At 44.8% G+C, this 13,414-nt stretch overlaps 1 protein-coding gene across 1 annotated transcript; it reads right to left on the bottom strand.

Annotated features, from left to right (window-relative positions):
• Positions 1-5,573: 5,573 nt before the first annotated feature.
• Positions 5,574-9,154, bottom strand: LOC116449105 (G-protein coupled receptor 55-like). Its single transcript, XM_032120270.1, has 2 exons — positions 9,060-9,154; positions 5,574-6,787 (listed from the first exon to the last, which is right to left on the bottom strand). The coding sequence occupies exon 2, from the start codon at positions 6,772-6,774 to the stop codon at positions 5,857-5,859; it is 918 nt and encodes a 305-aa protein (XP_031976161.1). The 5' UTR covers positions 6,775-6,787; positions 9,060-9,154; the 3' UTR covers positions 5,574-5,856.
• Between the last annotated feature and the right edge of the window lie 4,260 nt (positions 9,155-13,414).

Here is a 13,414-nt window from a genome sequence, read left to right as displayed (position 1 = left end):
AAAGTGGGAGAGAGATTTGGGACATCTTCTAAAGATGTTTTGTGACAGGTGTATGTGGGCATCACCAGGCAAGTGACACAGGCTAATTTGAGAGAGCAATAACCCATAATAGCATAGAGCATAAAAATTATTTGAATGGTGTGATTATGTCCAGAAATGAAATCTGGGATAAGACTCAGGGATACTGCCTGGTTTCTGCCCTGCTGTTCCAAACCAAGGTAGCATATTAGTCTATCCTCAGTATTTTGTGTTGCAAAGGAGAGGGCCATTAAAGGTCTCGCTATTGCTGCTGAGTGTCGTGTTGAGTTTTTTCTTACCATTATAGCATGGAGTGGGTTACAAATGCAAATGTGTCCAGCCCATTGCTTTACCTCCTCCCACTCCTGATAGCCTACATGTGTTTTTTCTGAGGAATCATAAGGCAATGTATGTTGGGCTGTGGGTTTGAATTAGGTGTAATCTGGCTCCTTTTGTATGATTTTTGCTGTGAGAGATGGGCAGAAGTGAGATGGACCAGGAATAGCCCATCTCTGCTCAATTCCACATTGGAGGCTGGGTGGGATGCCTCAGGGCATCTCAAAAGGAAACAAACGCCCCTTGTCACACAGCAGGGTCCCACCCCAAGGTCTTTGTGCAGTTGCAGGTGGGAGCAGCAGCAAGAGTTGAGCTCTGAGTGAAACAGTGTTTTACACCTCAGGTTTCCTTCTGTCTTCTCACTGCTCAAACAAAAAGGTCTAAATAGCATGTTTGTTATTAATACCAAGTTATTTTGCTCTGCATGAGGGAAACAAGCCTGCCTGCAGGGTTTTTACTGCTATGCCAAGCTGGGTCTGGCAAAAGTCACAGTCCTTTTTTTCCTGCCCCCTTCCAGCTGCACCTTTTTCAACCCACACCACTTCCTATCAGTATGAATGAAGTCAGTCAGGTCTCTGCTGTCTGCAACTTCTTGTGTTTTCTTTCCTAAGCTCCTCTTTAAACTGATAAAAGCTGTGTCAGACAGTGTCCTTCACTGTCTCAGTAGTGATGGCAGGCCAAGCAGACCCAGGTTAAATGCTGGGCTCTGGGAGGTGGCTTTACTTGTAGTCACAAAGTTAATACTTACCCAGGAATGGTTGGGATTCTTGTGGTGTACTCTGAAGTGTAATCTAAACTGGATTTCCTGGGTTTGTAATGCTTAGTTTTGGATTAACAATTGCCCACCACTGTTTATAGCTCTAAACTGCTGATGCTTGCTCTCAAACATAGTCCCAGTCTAACGCCCTTTTTGTCTTGGAATAGAGATAAGGATTAATAGGAATCTGTAGCCTACAGCAGATGTGAGGTTTTACATCGTTTGATGTCTGCAAATGGCACTGATTCAGCTCTTCTTCCTGGGAAACATTTCTGGTTCCTCATAGATTTTTCATTTTAACAGTGTCCCACAGCAACTTTTTTATCACATTAGAAAATGTGGTAAATGCCATTCTTATGAAGTCACAGTGTATAAAATCAGAATAATAAGAATAAACAAAATGAAGGAGGTTGTAGGCGTCCTTTGCATTTCCCAGTAACTAGAGACACTGATTCATTAGTTTGTTGCTATGGTAGACCTTTCTCAGTAGCAAGAAACCCAATGGAGGGAGAACTCTCAGCTTTGCTAAAGGATTCAGTGCCTCCAAAAAGCTGAAGGCAGAGGGTCGTGAAAGGGAAGGAAGGATGAGGACAGGGATGAGTAAGGCAAGCTGGAGCACCTGACTGAATTGTAGCTTTGCACTGGCCAGTTGCAAATCTAGGAGCAAATGGCACAGGTCGGGTGTGAGATCAGTGTCCTCTCTCCAAAACGGGACCCACACAGGGCTCTGCGTGTCCCTGTCACACCAAGGTCAGCCAGGGGCATTCTCCACCACTTTGTGGTCCCACTTAGGACAATTTTACTTCTTTGTGAGACTTCCACCAGTAAATGCTGCAGATGGAAAGAGCATGCAAATAGCTTTGCACTGTGGGGAAATAGCTGTGAAGGGAGCTGGGGTGTGATTTCTGCCTCTGCCTATCTGTAGAGCTTCACTTTCACAGCAAAATTAACTATTTCACTTCTCAGAGGGCTTTGGCCTAGGATCTACAGTGCTGCAAATTCCTCTTCGACCATGTTGCTGTCCTTCTTCAGAGAGAACAAAGGGCAATTTTAACTGATTTTAGCAGCAGTAAAAATGCTAAAACATTTTGAGAGAAATGAGGCAAAAAAAAATCTCTATAAAACCCTTTTTATTTCTGTTGAGACTTACTTTCCTGAAGTTTTTTCTCATTACCACTGATCACAGATGTGATATTGTTCATGGTAAATACTTTTTTCCATTTGTTGTATGTGAACATCTTTCATAAAATATATAAAGTGAATTTTTTTTTTTTTACTTTTTTGTTTTTTATTACTAAAATAGTGAACACTCTGTAGAATTTTCTGCATGCCGGGTAGCTGTGTTGATTCTTTCTATTTGGGAGATGAATGCTTTGGCTGGGATTTCCCTGGTTATTTGTAAATATCATCAGTGATGTTTTCTTTTAACCTTTTATTCTCTCCGAAGCCAAACAGATACTTCCTGAGCCTGACAAATAAGATAATAGTTGTACTAGAAGACAAGAAATTTGGAAAGCGAAGGACAGATGTGCAGAGTTAATCTAAGTCTGAGCTTCACTGCTTTCCCAGGTGAGTGAGGCTGCAGGGAATAGAGCATTTGCTGCTGAAGGACATGCCCGGTCTCTCAGTGAAGCCTGCAAATAAGTGAGTGGGAAAATTGCTTATGTAAACAGGATACAGGCTTGAATGTCTGCAAAACCAGCCACTTGGTAAGAAATCTGCCAGCCTCAGGGTGCATTTTTGAAAGGCCTCTCAAATGAAATGCCTTGGTTGGCCCAAAGGGTGAAGTTCCCCAGCAAAGAAGCTTCATCAACTGCCATGACCCACTGAGATCTCTGGGTTTTCTTTCTTTTTTGTTCATATGATTTTCAGGTTTTCAGATTTTTTTCTCCTTTTATTTTTTAGCACTCTATGTCTTTAATATTCTCTTGGTGAAACCTTGTGTCATGATTTAGATATAAATGCCTGCCAATGAGCAAGCTGCTGCAGTTACCCACCTGAGCAAAGAAAGGATCAGACCACACTAGATTTGACCAGGACAGTGAATGTTCAGAGGCCCAGAGGGAGTAAGATCCAGCAGGGAACTTTTGAGTAGAAAGGGTTGCCTTTACAAAATTCTGATTTCTCCCAGGAATCTAGAATGAAAGTCGTTACTGTGCCCTGATCATTAGTGCTCTCTTAGAGCTGGCAGGGGCACTGTGGGCCATGTGGAGAGGCAGGGAGCTCAGACAGTGCTTGGCTGTACCCTGTCCATAGGCAGGTACTAGCTTTTCCACACCTCAGCCTGTTTGTTTCTAGACAAATCAATGGCCAGGATCACTGCAGAAACACAGAGGAGATGCTCAGGAGAAGAAGAAATGCCTCAAGCATTTTTAACTTGTTCTTTGTACAGTGTTAACAAGGCCTAATCTGGTCAACATTGCAGCCCCTTCTAAGCAGTATGTTATTGCTGAGGAAGGTAGCCTAGAAGCCAAAAATTCCTAAATTTAATGTTCATCTCCCTGCTGTCTACCAGCACTCTAAATTAAATTACAGTGCAAGTTACTTTATGATCTGTGGGACCAAGGACAGCAGGGTAACACAACAAAGAACAGGCATTATTGGAAAAAAGCTGAGCAACAGAGGAAGCATAAAACTAGAGGTGAGCTTCTAGTCTCAGTTATTGCAGTGTAAGCCCAAAGTCATGTCAGTGAAACTAATGGAGCTGCCTCAGGCTACAGGAGAGCAACTGAGATCAGTTTTCTTAAACACTTTGGCATTTTCTGCTTCCCAAGGTACTGACGCAATCCCCGCAATCTCCATTCCCTCTGTTCAGGCATTATCAGTTAAAGTGGAGGCCCTCTTGGCATGGCTACTGCTTTGAGATGTAAAATAACTCTTTTGCCTCAGCACTATTTTCTTCTATGATTTGTTAACTCTTTTTCCAAAAGGAGCCTGAAGTCCCAATGGTAAAATCTTTGTGTCTACTGAAGTATAGTTAGTTAAGAGGTAAGTTCTGAGCAATGACCTGATAAGGATTCCCTATCTGCTGGCAGGGAAGCTAGTTAGATATTCTGAAATTACTGAGGGATTCAATGGAAATGGCCATTGATATGGGGAGGGAATTCTTGCTGGAATATCCTGGTGAGTTTTATTTTCATGCATTTTTTTATAACCAGGACATAGGGTAAATACACAGTCCACGTCTTCTCAGAAGCACAGTTCATCACCTGAACACCAAAAGGACTCTGTAAACAGTAGCACATACTTAGGTCTGCGCTGGGTCAGTGTTCCCAACTGGAACTGGATTTCTTTGGTACAATCTCATACATAGATGTAGCAACTTCAAAAACACTCACTTTGACAGACCGGAGCCTCCACATGTAAATCGCCAGCTCAGGGGAGAACTCAATACACAGTTTGTGCATTATCCTTGTCAAAAGTGTATGGAAAAGAGGCAGTTCAAAGGCTGGGATTAGTATCCTTGCTTAGAAAAGGTACTGCGAGGATCCAGCTCAACATGAATATGAAAACTATTTGGCTTTGATTGTTAAATCAGCCTCATCCCTCAGGAAGGTGGCAGCTAATTGCTGGGACAGTGATGCAGGCAGCAATGGGGGTCACCCAGAGCAGTGGGCTGGCTCTCTGCAGGCTGGATGCACGTTATCTTTGGGTTTATCTGTGCCTGTGAGCACCGATAAGAAGTAACTGACTGGCATGTTAGGCTCTCACTGCTTGATTATTTTTTATTGCCTTGTTTATTTGGGGAATGGTAGAGCTCAGCTTGCTCTGGGGTCCAAAAGGTTGCTTTCCCCCAGGGTTCTGTGTTTCTGACTACTGCTTTAGGGATCAGGGCTGCTCTTATCCCCCATAAGGGTGGGGGTTGTTCCTTCAGGTTCATGTGTTTGCCACTACATTGGACTAGGAGGTTTTATTTCATGCTCTTGTTTGGTTTGGCTCTGTTCATGAAACTATGTTTTTAACCAAGCAGGAAGGAACAGATGTGAAAAGCCTTCAAGTAGGAGAGGAGCTGGTGGAACTGGGGGAGTCAATTTGTGCTGTGTGGGGGTTTGAGCCAGTGGCAGCATTAGTTAGATGTGTGATGAGGTAGTCACAACAGCTGTCACTAAAAGGAGTGCTGCTCCTTGCAGAGCAAGTCAACCAGTGGAGGAATGACATGGAGATCTTGCTATACCCATGTGAACCTAAAGCTGCCTTTGCATTTAGAATTACAATCCTTATTTTTTTTTTTAAAGAGCATGTGCAAGCCTAAACCCGACAGGTGCATGTATGTGAGTACAAGTGTACATGACCAGGACAGGGGTGGCAACAGAATTTCGTCTGAAGCTTTCTACCATGAACTTCAAGTCTTTGTTTCTTACCAGACCAAGTCTGTAGTGACTAAAGTTTTGAGGAAGGTTTGCAGGTACAGTGTGGACAGGGAAGCTGAAATATGGTACCACATGTAAGTGAACATTTTTTTCTTTTCCAAGTAAAGAAGAATCACATCCAAAGAAATATGCATTACTATTTATATGAATAATGAAATTTCTTTTTACCCATAAATAATAACAGAAAACATTATGGAAAGATATAAAAAATGTTAGGTACAGTCTCCTGGAAATGGACATAGTTCTGGTTTCTAGGAAATATTTTCAGATGTGAATATTTAAAGCAAATTGCTTAGGCAAGAAGTTCAGAACCCTGTACTTTCCACAAAAGCCTCTCCACACATCATCCCAAGTAATGAACATGCAGTATATAAATCAAGGCTTTTGCATGGCTCTTTTTTCACTGTTTTGCAATGGGTCTTCCAAGGACTCCTTTAAAACAAAATAATAACACGCCCCATCAAGACAGCAGTTCAGGTTTGCCCAGCAAAGAGTGACCTGAACAGTGTTTCGTAGCACTTGTTGAAAACTGATGTGGATGATGTTGTTCTTCACCAAAAAGTACATGAAGTATGCCACGTGATAAGGTGTGAAACACACCAAAAAGGCAACCAGGTTTGTCACCACTATCCTTTCTGCTCTAGTGCTGTGTGTTTGGGGGTTGTCTGGGTTTCTGTGCTTTCTCAGGCACCTGACAGTTTGGGCAGTGCAGAAAGTCATGGCTGCCATGCTGCCAAAGAAGATGATCTCCAAGGTGCTGAACAGGCCTGTGTTTTCCCATGTGCTCTTGGAGAAGTTATGGAAGCAGGATGAAATGTTGTGGCCCTTTCCATGCAGTTGGAAAGTAGAAACTGTCCCCACAGAGGTGCCCAGGCAGATGAGAGCACAGACCATGGCAGCTTTCTTGATGGATCTGAGGGTGAGGGCCATGAAAGGGTACTGGATAGCAATGTACCGGTCCACGCAGATGCACAGGGAGATGAGGATGCTGCCATACATGTTTACAAAGTAAAGACTCTCCAAGGTAGAGCAAAACACAGACCCCAAGTTCCAGTTGTCCTGAAGGTGGTAGGAAATGATTTTAAAAGGAAGAGTAAACAACAGCAAAGTATCCAGGAATATAAGGGCTATCATGTAGACTGTAGATTCTGACAGCTTTTTAACCTTAAAAAACAGGAACCACAGAGCCATTATGTTGAACAGCAATCCCAGGATGAAAGTGGGTGTGTACATGATGAGCTGGAACAGCTCCACAGTAGCACTGATATTGCCTTTGCCATGGGTGTCATTCATATCTCCAGGTATGCTGGAAGAGAAGAAAATCACCACAAGGAGGGATGAAGATCACATATATGACACAGTACAAAGGCCAATGAGGCCTCTATGTGTCCACAGTCTTGGAAATGCTTTTTTCCCCTCTTGGGCTGCTGTGTACTGAATTGCAGCTCCCGGTAGCACGGAGCTGCTCAGTGCCAATGATTCTGGGGCAAGGTTGTACCTCCAGGTGGGGATAGGGCTTTCTGGTGTCCAAGCCTCACTCACACTGTTACCTGTTACCCCAGACTGTGCTGTCCTGTAATTTAGGCAGGGCAGAGTATGCGGCTGCACCATCTCCTTGGAGAGATTCAATCTCTGCAGAAACAAGGTAGCAGACCCTGATTTTAGGGTTTCTTGGATTGTGAGGGTGGAAACAATTACTTGGATCCGGTTTCCTGCATCAAACTATCAAAAGAGATCTTGGGGAGCCGAGAACATAAGGGTCCCCCACATTTATTAATGTGAAGATCCCATACAGTCACTGCCATCCTGCACCCTCTCCCACCATCCCTGCGCAAAGAGGGACTGTGAGTACCTCTGGCCCTTCTAAAAGCTGTCTAAAAGCTGCAGGCAGGAAGCTTCCAATAGGCTATTTCTAGCAGAGGTTAAGTCTTTAGGAGAAGGATGAGATTTTGTCTAAATCAGCCAGACTTACCAGAGCAGAGACCAGGGTAACAGGAAACATGCAGCTGGATTTTCCTCTGCAAAGAGGGGACTAAAAGTGTTGAGGCAGGCACTCTCTGAGCTGGGGTCATGAAGTAATTATCTTCTTTAGAGGAAGGGTTCTGGCTTGATCCTGCCCTCAGACTCTCCTGATAAGAACTAGGAAGGTGCTCATTGGTTTCTGCAATGCTGTAGTCACTTAAAAATGCAAATGCCCAGGAATACCTGATCCTTTCCTCCAGCCAGTTCCCGTGACAGCAAATGTAACCTGTAAATAAAGTCTGTCAGAGATCTTTCTGTCAGCACCCAGAAATTACTTTTTCCTGCTGTTCTCTAGTTTTTACTTCAAACCAGTGTCTTTCCTACATGAATTGCTGATTTTGATGCTGTTCCATTTCAGATTTGTCAACTGAGTAGTCAAAGTTTCTGTTCTGCAGATCAAGTCACCCCCCTGAGTATTTCACAGATAAACTCTCCCTCGCTGTGGTTTGAGGGATTAAGATCTCTTTGAGTGAGATTAAGATCAGTAGAAAGGAAATTTAGTTCTTTACTCCTTGAGGAGGCAGGAATGGCAGGTAAATGATTCTATAAGTTACTAGCTTAGACAGAAGTAAGAAACGCACCTTGAACAAGCCTCCTTGCAGAGCAGCACTGCCCGGGAGGTGTTGGGGAGACAGGGCTCAGTGGGGCAGAGCTCTGCCAGGAGTGCCTGCTCTGCTGCGCGCTGCGAGGGACCAAGGGGAGCCTGGGGGAAGAAAGTGACATTTCCTCACCCAAATGGCAAAGGACATGAAAGCCTGAGCTTGTGAAGCGTTTGGGGCTCAGAGAGGCTGGGGAGGAGAAGCACTCCTTGCTATGCTGCAGGTTGTTCACTGTCTGGGAGTTAAACCTGCTCACAGCACGGGGCTGTAGAGTTTGGTGGGAGCTGGGCTGGGTCCCCAAAGCTCCGAATTCAGGTGGTCCATGACCGACAAGGGGTTTTCACTGATGACAAGGGGTTTTCACTGATGTCCATGACCGACAAGGGGTTTTCACTGATGACATAAGGTGACCTAGGCTTGGACACCCAGCATGCTGCTCTCCTGCTGGGTCACCTTCACGAGTGAAGCACTGGGAGTCTGATGCTGGGAGGGAGCCCACTACTGAGAGCCAAAGGGAGGAAAAGTTAATTAAGGAATTTCTGAAAAGTAGTAAATACTGACAAAGTTCTATACTTCAATGCCTCTGTAGGAGATTTCATTACTACTTTCCTTTTCCTTCAGTCTTGTTTTTAATTTGTTAGATAGTGTGTCTAGGAAATTCTGGGTCTAGAGAAATAGAATTTCAGCTTCTCAGCAAGATGTTTAACTAAGAAAATTCTACTTATGATTAAAAGATATTTCAGACTAGGGTCTGTTGTGCAGATTTATTAAAAATTAACAGAAAAATATTATTTAAAGCATAAATTCAAAGGGCAGCTTTGTTCAGTCATTAAAAAAGTTAGCTATGCTTTAAGCAATGCAAGTTACATAAAATATATTTAGTTTTCCGATCTTGTGACAAGAGGAAAGCTTTTAAGCCAAGGTTTTGGTATAGTGAAATATTTCTTGTCGGCTTACCTTTGGGCTGTCTCTTGCTTAGGTTGTTGACTTTTTTTCCTTCTCAGCTTGCAGAATTCTGGAGTCTTGTGTTTTCTTTTAAGGCAGCAGAGTGAGCTGCATGCAAAGCAGCTGCTGGTCAGAATGTCAGAAAGCACCAAGTGCTGCTGCTCTTTGTTTCATCACAGATTTCCATTACAGCACCGGCCTCCCCACGCTGTGTCTGCGTGCAGGGACTATGTACATAGGATGTCACACAGCTCATTTAAGGATGTAAATACGTGGCTCTGTGAGACTAACATCACCATGAGTCACCCATTAAGACAAGGTTCTGGTAACACAGAAAGAAACTCTGGCACTACAGACCTTTCTCTGTTCGTTTTATTTTTTCTCCAGTACAGGATTTTATTGATTGTACATAGCATCCATGGGTAGAGTGTTAGTTGTCAAAATGTGCTTTGATCTAAATCCTGAGCTATCGCTGTCATTTTTTCCCTTACTTTTCATGATATCAGAAAGGAAAAGGAGATTGCTGATTTTCAGTGGTGATCTGGTATGTTCACTTCAACTTGGTGTTTCAAAGAGTCAAGGGTTACTCTTAGATCTGTTTATACTCCTAGGGAGTAGGGAATATACCCATGGAGAGTATCAGGTGGTGATTTTTTTCAGGCAGGAAGGGGAAAAAAGGTGAGGTTTTTGCCATTGTGTGCATGTTTGCAGTGTTCTTTCCAAAAAAGGAAAGAAAGGCCACAGATGTAGTTTTGCTTGGTCTTCTGCATACTCCTTAAATTTCAAAACCGAGGATTATATTGGCTAAATTAAAACTGTGCATCTGTGAAAGAGACGGGGGATAGGAGATGAGAGAAGAAATAGTCCCTTGGGGTTTCCCCATGGTATTTTAGTTGAAATGACTCTATTTAAAAAAAAGAAAGAAACATCACCAAAGGAAAAAACAATACAAGTTTGAGTGAATAATACCTTATCTCATTTCTCAGCTAGGTTTCAGTTCTGTGTATCCTGTGGTGGTCTTGTGACCATGGTTGCATTCTGGATGTGAACAAAAACCCACACGCAGCACAGGCACCACCACCACCATGAAGAGGTATTTGAGGCTGGGCCGGCCTGGGTGGTGGGAAGCAGGGCTGCCGTCAGCAGGGACGTCAGCTGCGCTGCCAGAGCGCTCTCTGTGCTCCTGCCCTGCTCTGGGGTTTGCAGATGCCAGTTCTGAAACTCCCACCAACGCTCAGAGCAGGTGCTCTCTCTTCCCACTCGCGGTGATGCCTAGGTTTTAACTTTTATATTTTCCTGATTCCGTACTGCTTAGAGTGTAACTCTGAGGTTTCTTGTAGCTTGCTAATTTCTGCTCACTTGTGCTAGACATAACAAAGACATAACAAAGTAGACATACAAAGCCTCTCTGGGCCTGCTCTCCAAGGTCACCCAGACTGACCTAGCCCAAAAAGTGTAATCCAAAGAGCTTCAAAGGGGAGCAAGTGAAGGGGAAATTACATCATTGAACTGAAGCTTTAATTGGAGAATTAACCCTGATATGCAAATGAACCAAACCTATAAAGGTGTGAAGAACTCGTGACCTGTCGTCCGTCTTGGGGTCCATTTTTGACAATAGCCTGTGGCTCCCAGGGTGTACCTTTGAAGGCCTTTCAAATAAATACCTATTTTATTCCTTTACTCCTGTCCAGTCTGTTTCTGGGAGGCCTCTTAAGGCATCAAAGATTTTCCCCTCACACACTTGGTGCTTTTTCTTTTGCCTCATTTTGTCTTTGACCCTCATGTTCTGAGCCATCTGAGCACTGCCCATCTTGCTGGAGGCTGGCCCGAACCAGGTGTCCCAGGCAAGGTGTCCCCTTGCTGCACAGAGCCCCGTGATACTACACATCTGGAAAAAGATGCTTTGGAAAAGGTAGGATGAGGAAGCAGCAGTGTCAGGGTTAGTCTGGCCGCCACCAGTGAGTGATCTGCGTTTTTTTCCAGCAGTATCCATGTGAGTTTTTCAGGGAAGAGTACAAGGAGAAATGGCTGGGAAGGCATGCATGGGGGGTACAAATGCACTTGGGACAAGGTGTGAAGGCTCCTCTCCCTTCAAAATGGAATGGATGAAAAAGTGTCATGCTGAGGGCTGATGGAGAGGGTAAAACGAATCTGACTGAGCAGCACAATGGAAAGGCTGGGATAGGCCATGAAGGACTCTCACGCTGTTAATTAATAGCTTACTTGGGATGCAGGGGGGAGAAAGCAGTGGGCAGCCAAGGTACCTTTCTGTTCTCAACACAGGCTCTGCTCTGTGCTAATGGGATGTGTCTCTTCACAAAGTCCCCAAGTCCAAGTGTGGGTCCCTTTTCTTGGAGACTTGGGAGAAGAGGGCCACCTCTGCACGTTCTCCTCTGTCCTTGACACTTCCGTGTGTGTCACCAATGCCACCAGTGTGGGAAGCACCTCCTGTTTCACGTGATTTCAGATGCTGAATGCATCATCTTGTGCCTTTTTCCTGATGAAGGAGCTGCTTCACATGCATTTTTCCATTACTATTGAGGACTTTGCCGTATTGCTGCTGTCACACAGACCTCACCTTCAGGCCACACAGACCTCACCTTCAGGCCACACACACATCCCTCAGTGGCAACCAGTGAAGTTCTGCTGATTCCCTGTGCCTTAAGGCCAACCTTCTCTTTGCAGTGCTGGGCTGTGCCAGCCACCCCCATGGTCCCAGCTCTCCTGCTGTCAGTCCTGGCTCATGGGAAGTGTCAGCATGGGGCTGATGCTGCTGTCAGCCTTCCAGTTTAGGACGTCAGTAACCATTGCACAGGGCTGTGCAGTGAAGACGTGGTGAGGTTTTTTCATTATTTAAATCAGAGTCTAACCAGTGAGAAAAGTATTTGCCCTGCTTGAGAAGAGAGAGCATCCACTGCTGTCATCCAGAACTGCCTGCAGCCTCTGGGCGAGCCAGAACTGGGATGAAACGCCCCACCACCTTCATCTGGTGGCTCTGCAGAACTGTTTGTAACTGAGTTGCTCCATCTCGTGGTTACAGGAGAAATGAGAAACTCGGCTTCAGCCCTGCCATGTGTCTGTCTGTCTGTCTGTGGTTTGTCACCAGGAGGAACAGCTTATCACGTAGCTCAGACAGTTTGTCCCAACCTGTCCCTACCAGCCAAGGACTAAGCTCCTTGCCCTCCCTGGCTCTGTTTGCCCCAGCATCCTCGCCCTGTAATGATGAGCCAGGGGGAGAGCCAAAAGCTCTGATGGTTATGGGTGGAGAAGACCAAAGAACAGGAACAGCTGAAATGAAGCTTTTCTGTGGAGGAAGTGGCCACAAGGACTGACTGTGTGTGGCTGGTGGGGCCAAGGGGCCAGGGCAGGGAAGCTGCTGTGCCAATACTATGGTCTGACCTCAAGCAATGGCCTTGTCACTGATGTTCAGTGTCCTCTGGAAAGATTGAGGGAGGCACCAGCCAACCTTGGCTGTGCAAGAGTGCCCCAGGGAACAAGGGTCCTTTCAGTGCTGGAGGAGTTAAACCTGCTACCTGGGAGAGCAGGTGAGCCAGTCTGGCTCTTTGACATGCTTAGTGTTGAACTGATGTAGTATTTTTTGAGAGACATGTCTCAGTTTCCACAGAGAAATCAGCTGGGGATGCTCCTGTGGGACTTCTGAGTCCAGATCAGCAGGGTAGATATTTTCCATCTCAGTGCCCTGAGAGTGGTGAAATTTAAAACTGGTGGAGGTCTGCCTCTTATGTTGCAGATTTTTGCACTTTTGTTTGTTCTCTAGCTCCGCAGAGCAAGGCTCATGCACCCCAGCTGAGGGCCCTGCGTAACACATCACAGCCTGTGTGTCTCTTCTGCCTAATGGCTGAGTCATTTTGACACTTCTAAGGTATTTTTTTTCTACTTAATTAGCTATACTGGTCTTCAAATTATCATTACTTTTGAAAGACTTGAGACAGGATTTTCGCAAATCAGCTATTTCTGAGAGATCATGCAAACTTCCAAACCATATGACTGACCTGGCAAGATCAGAGAGGCACTTCAGCTGGAATTCTGCAAGGTGGAAAAAAAATCAGTTACTGAAGATGACCAAGATCTCATTTTATTTTTCACAGTTGTGAATTGCACACACAGCTCTAGGAAAATAACTGCACAGTTGGACCTCCTTTCCAAAAGGCTCTTGCACTCATTTTGAGCCAGCTGGGCTGCTCATATGGCCAAGGAACTGCATCCTTCTGGTGCGCCCTGTAGTGACCACAGGAGTTTCAATCAGAGCCCACATCTCATGGTTCCATTTCTTCTTAATAGGAAAAGTCAGTTTTCCTTGCCTTGTTTCTGGGACCTGTGTAATGTCACAGTGTGCCTGTGAGAAA

This window comes from Corvus moneduloides, chromosome 10 (genome assembly GCF_009650955.1).
Source record: "Corvus moneduloides isolate bCorMon1 chromosome 10, bCorMon1.pri, whole genome shotgun sequence".
Lineage (NCBI taxonomy): Eukaryota > Metazoa > Chordata > Aves > Passeriformes > Corvidae > Corvus > Corvus moneduloides.
This window is presented reverse-complemented; position numbering and strand designations above follow the sequence as displayed.

Coding starts and splice junctions, on each gene's coding strand:
- LOC116449105 (XM_032120270.1), bottom strand. CDS start 6,774: ATGAATGACACCCATGGCAAAGGCAATATCAGTGCTACTGTGGAGCTG.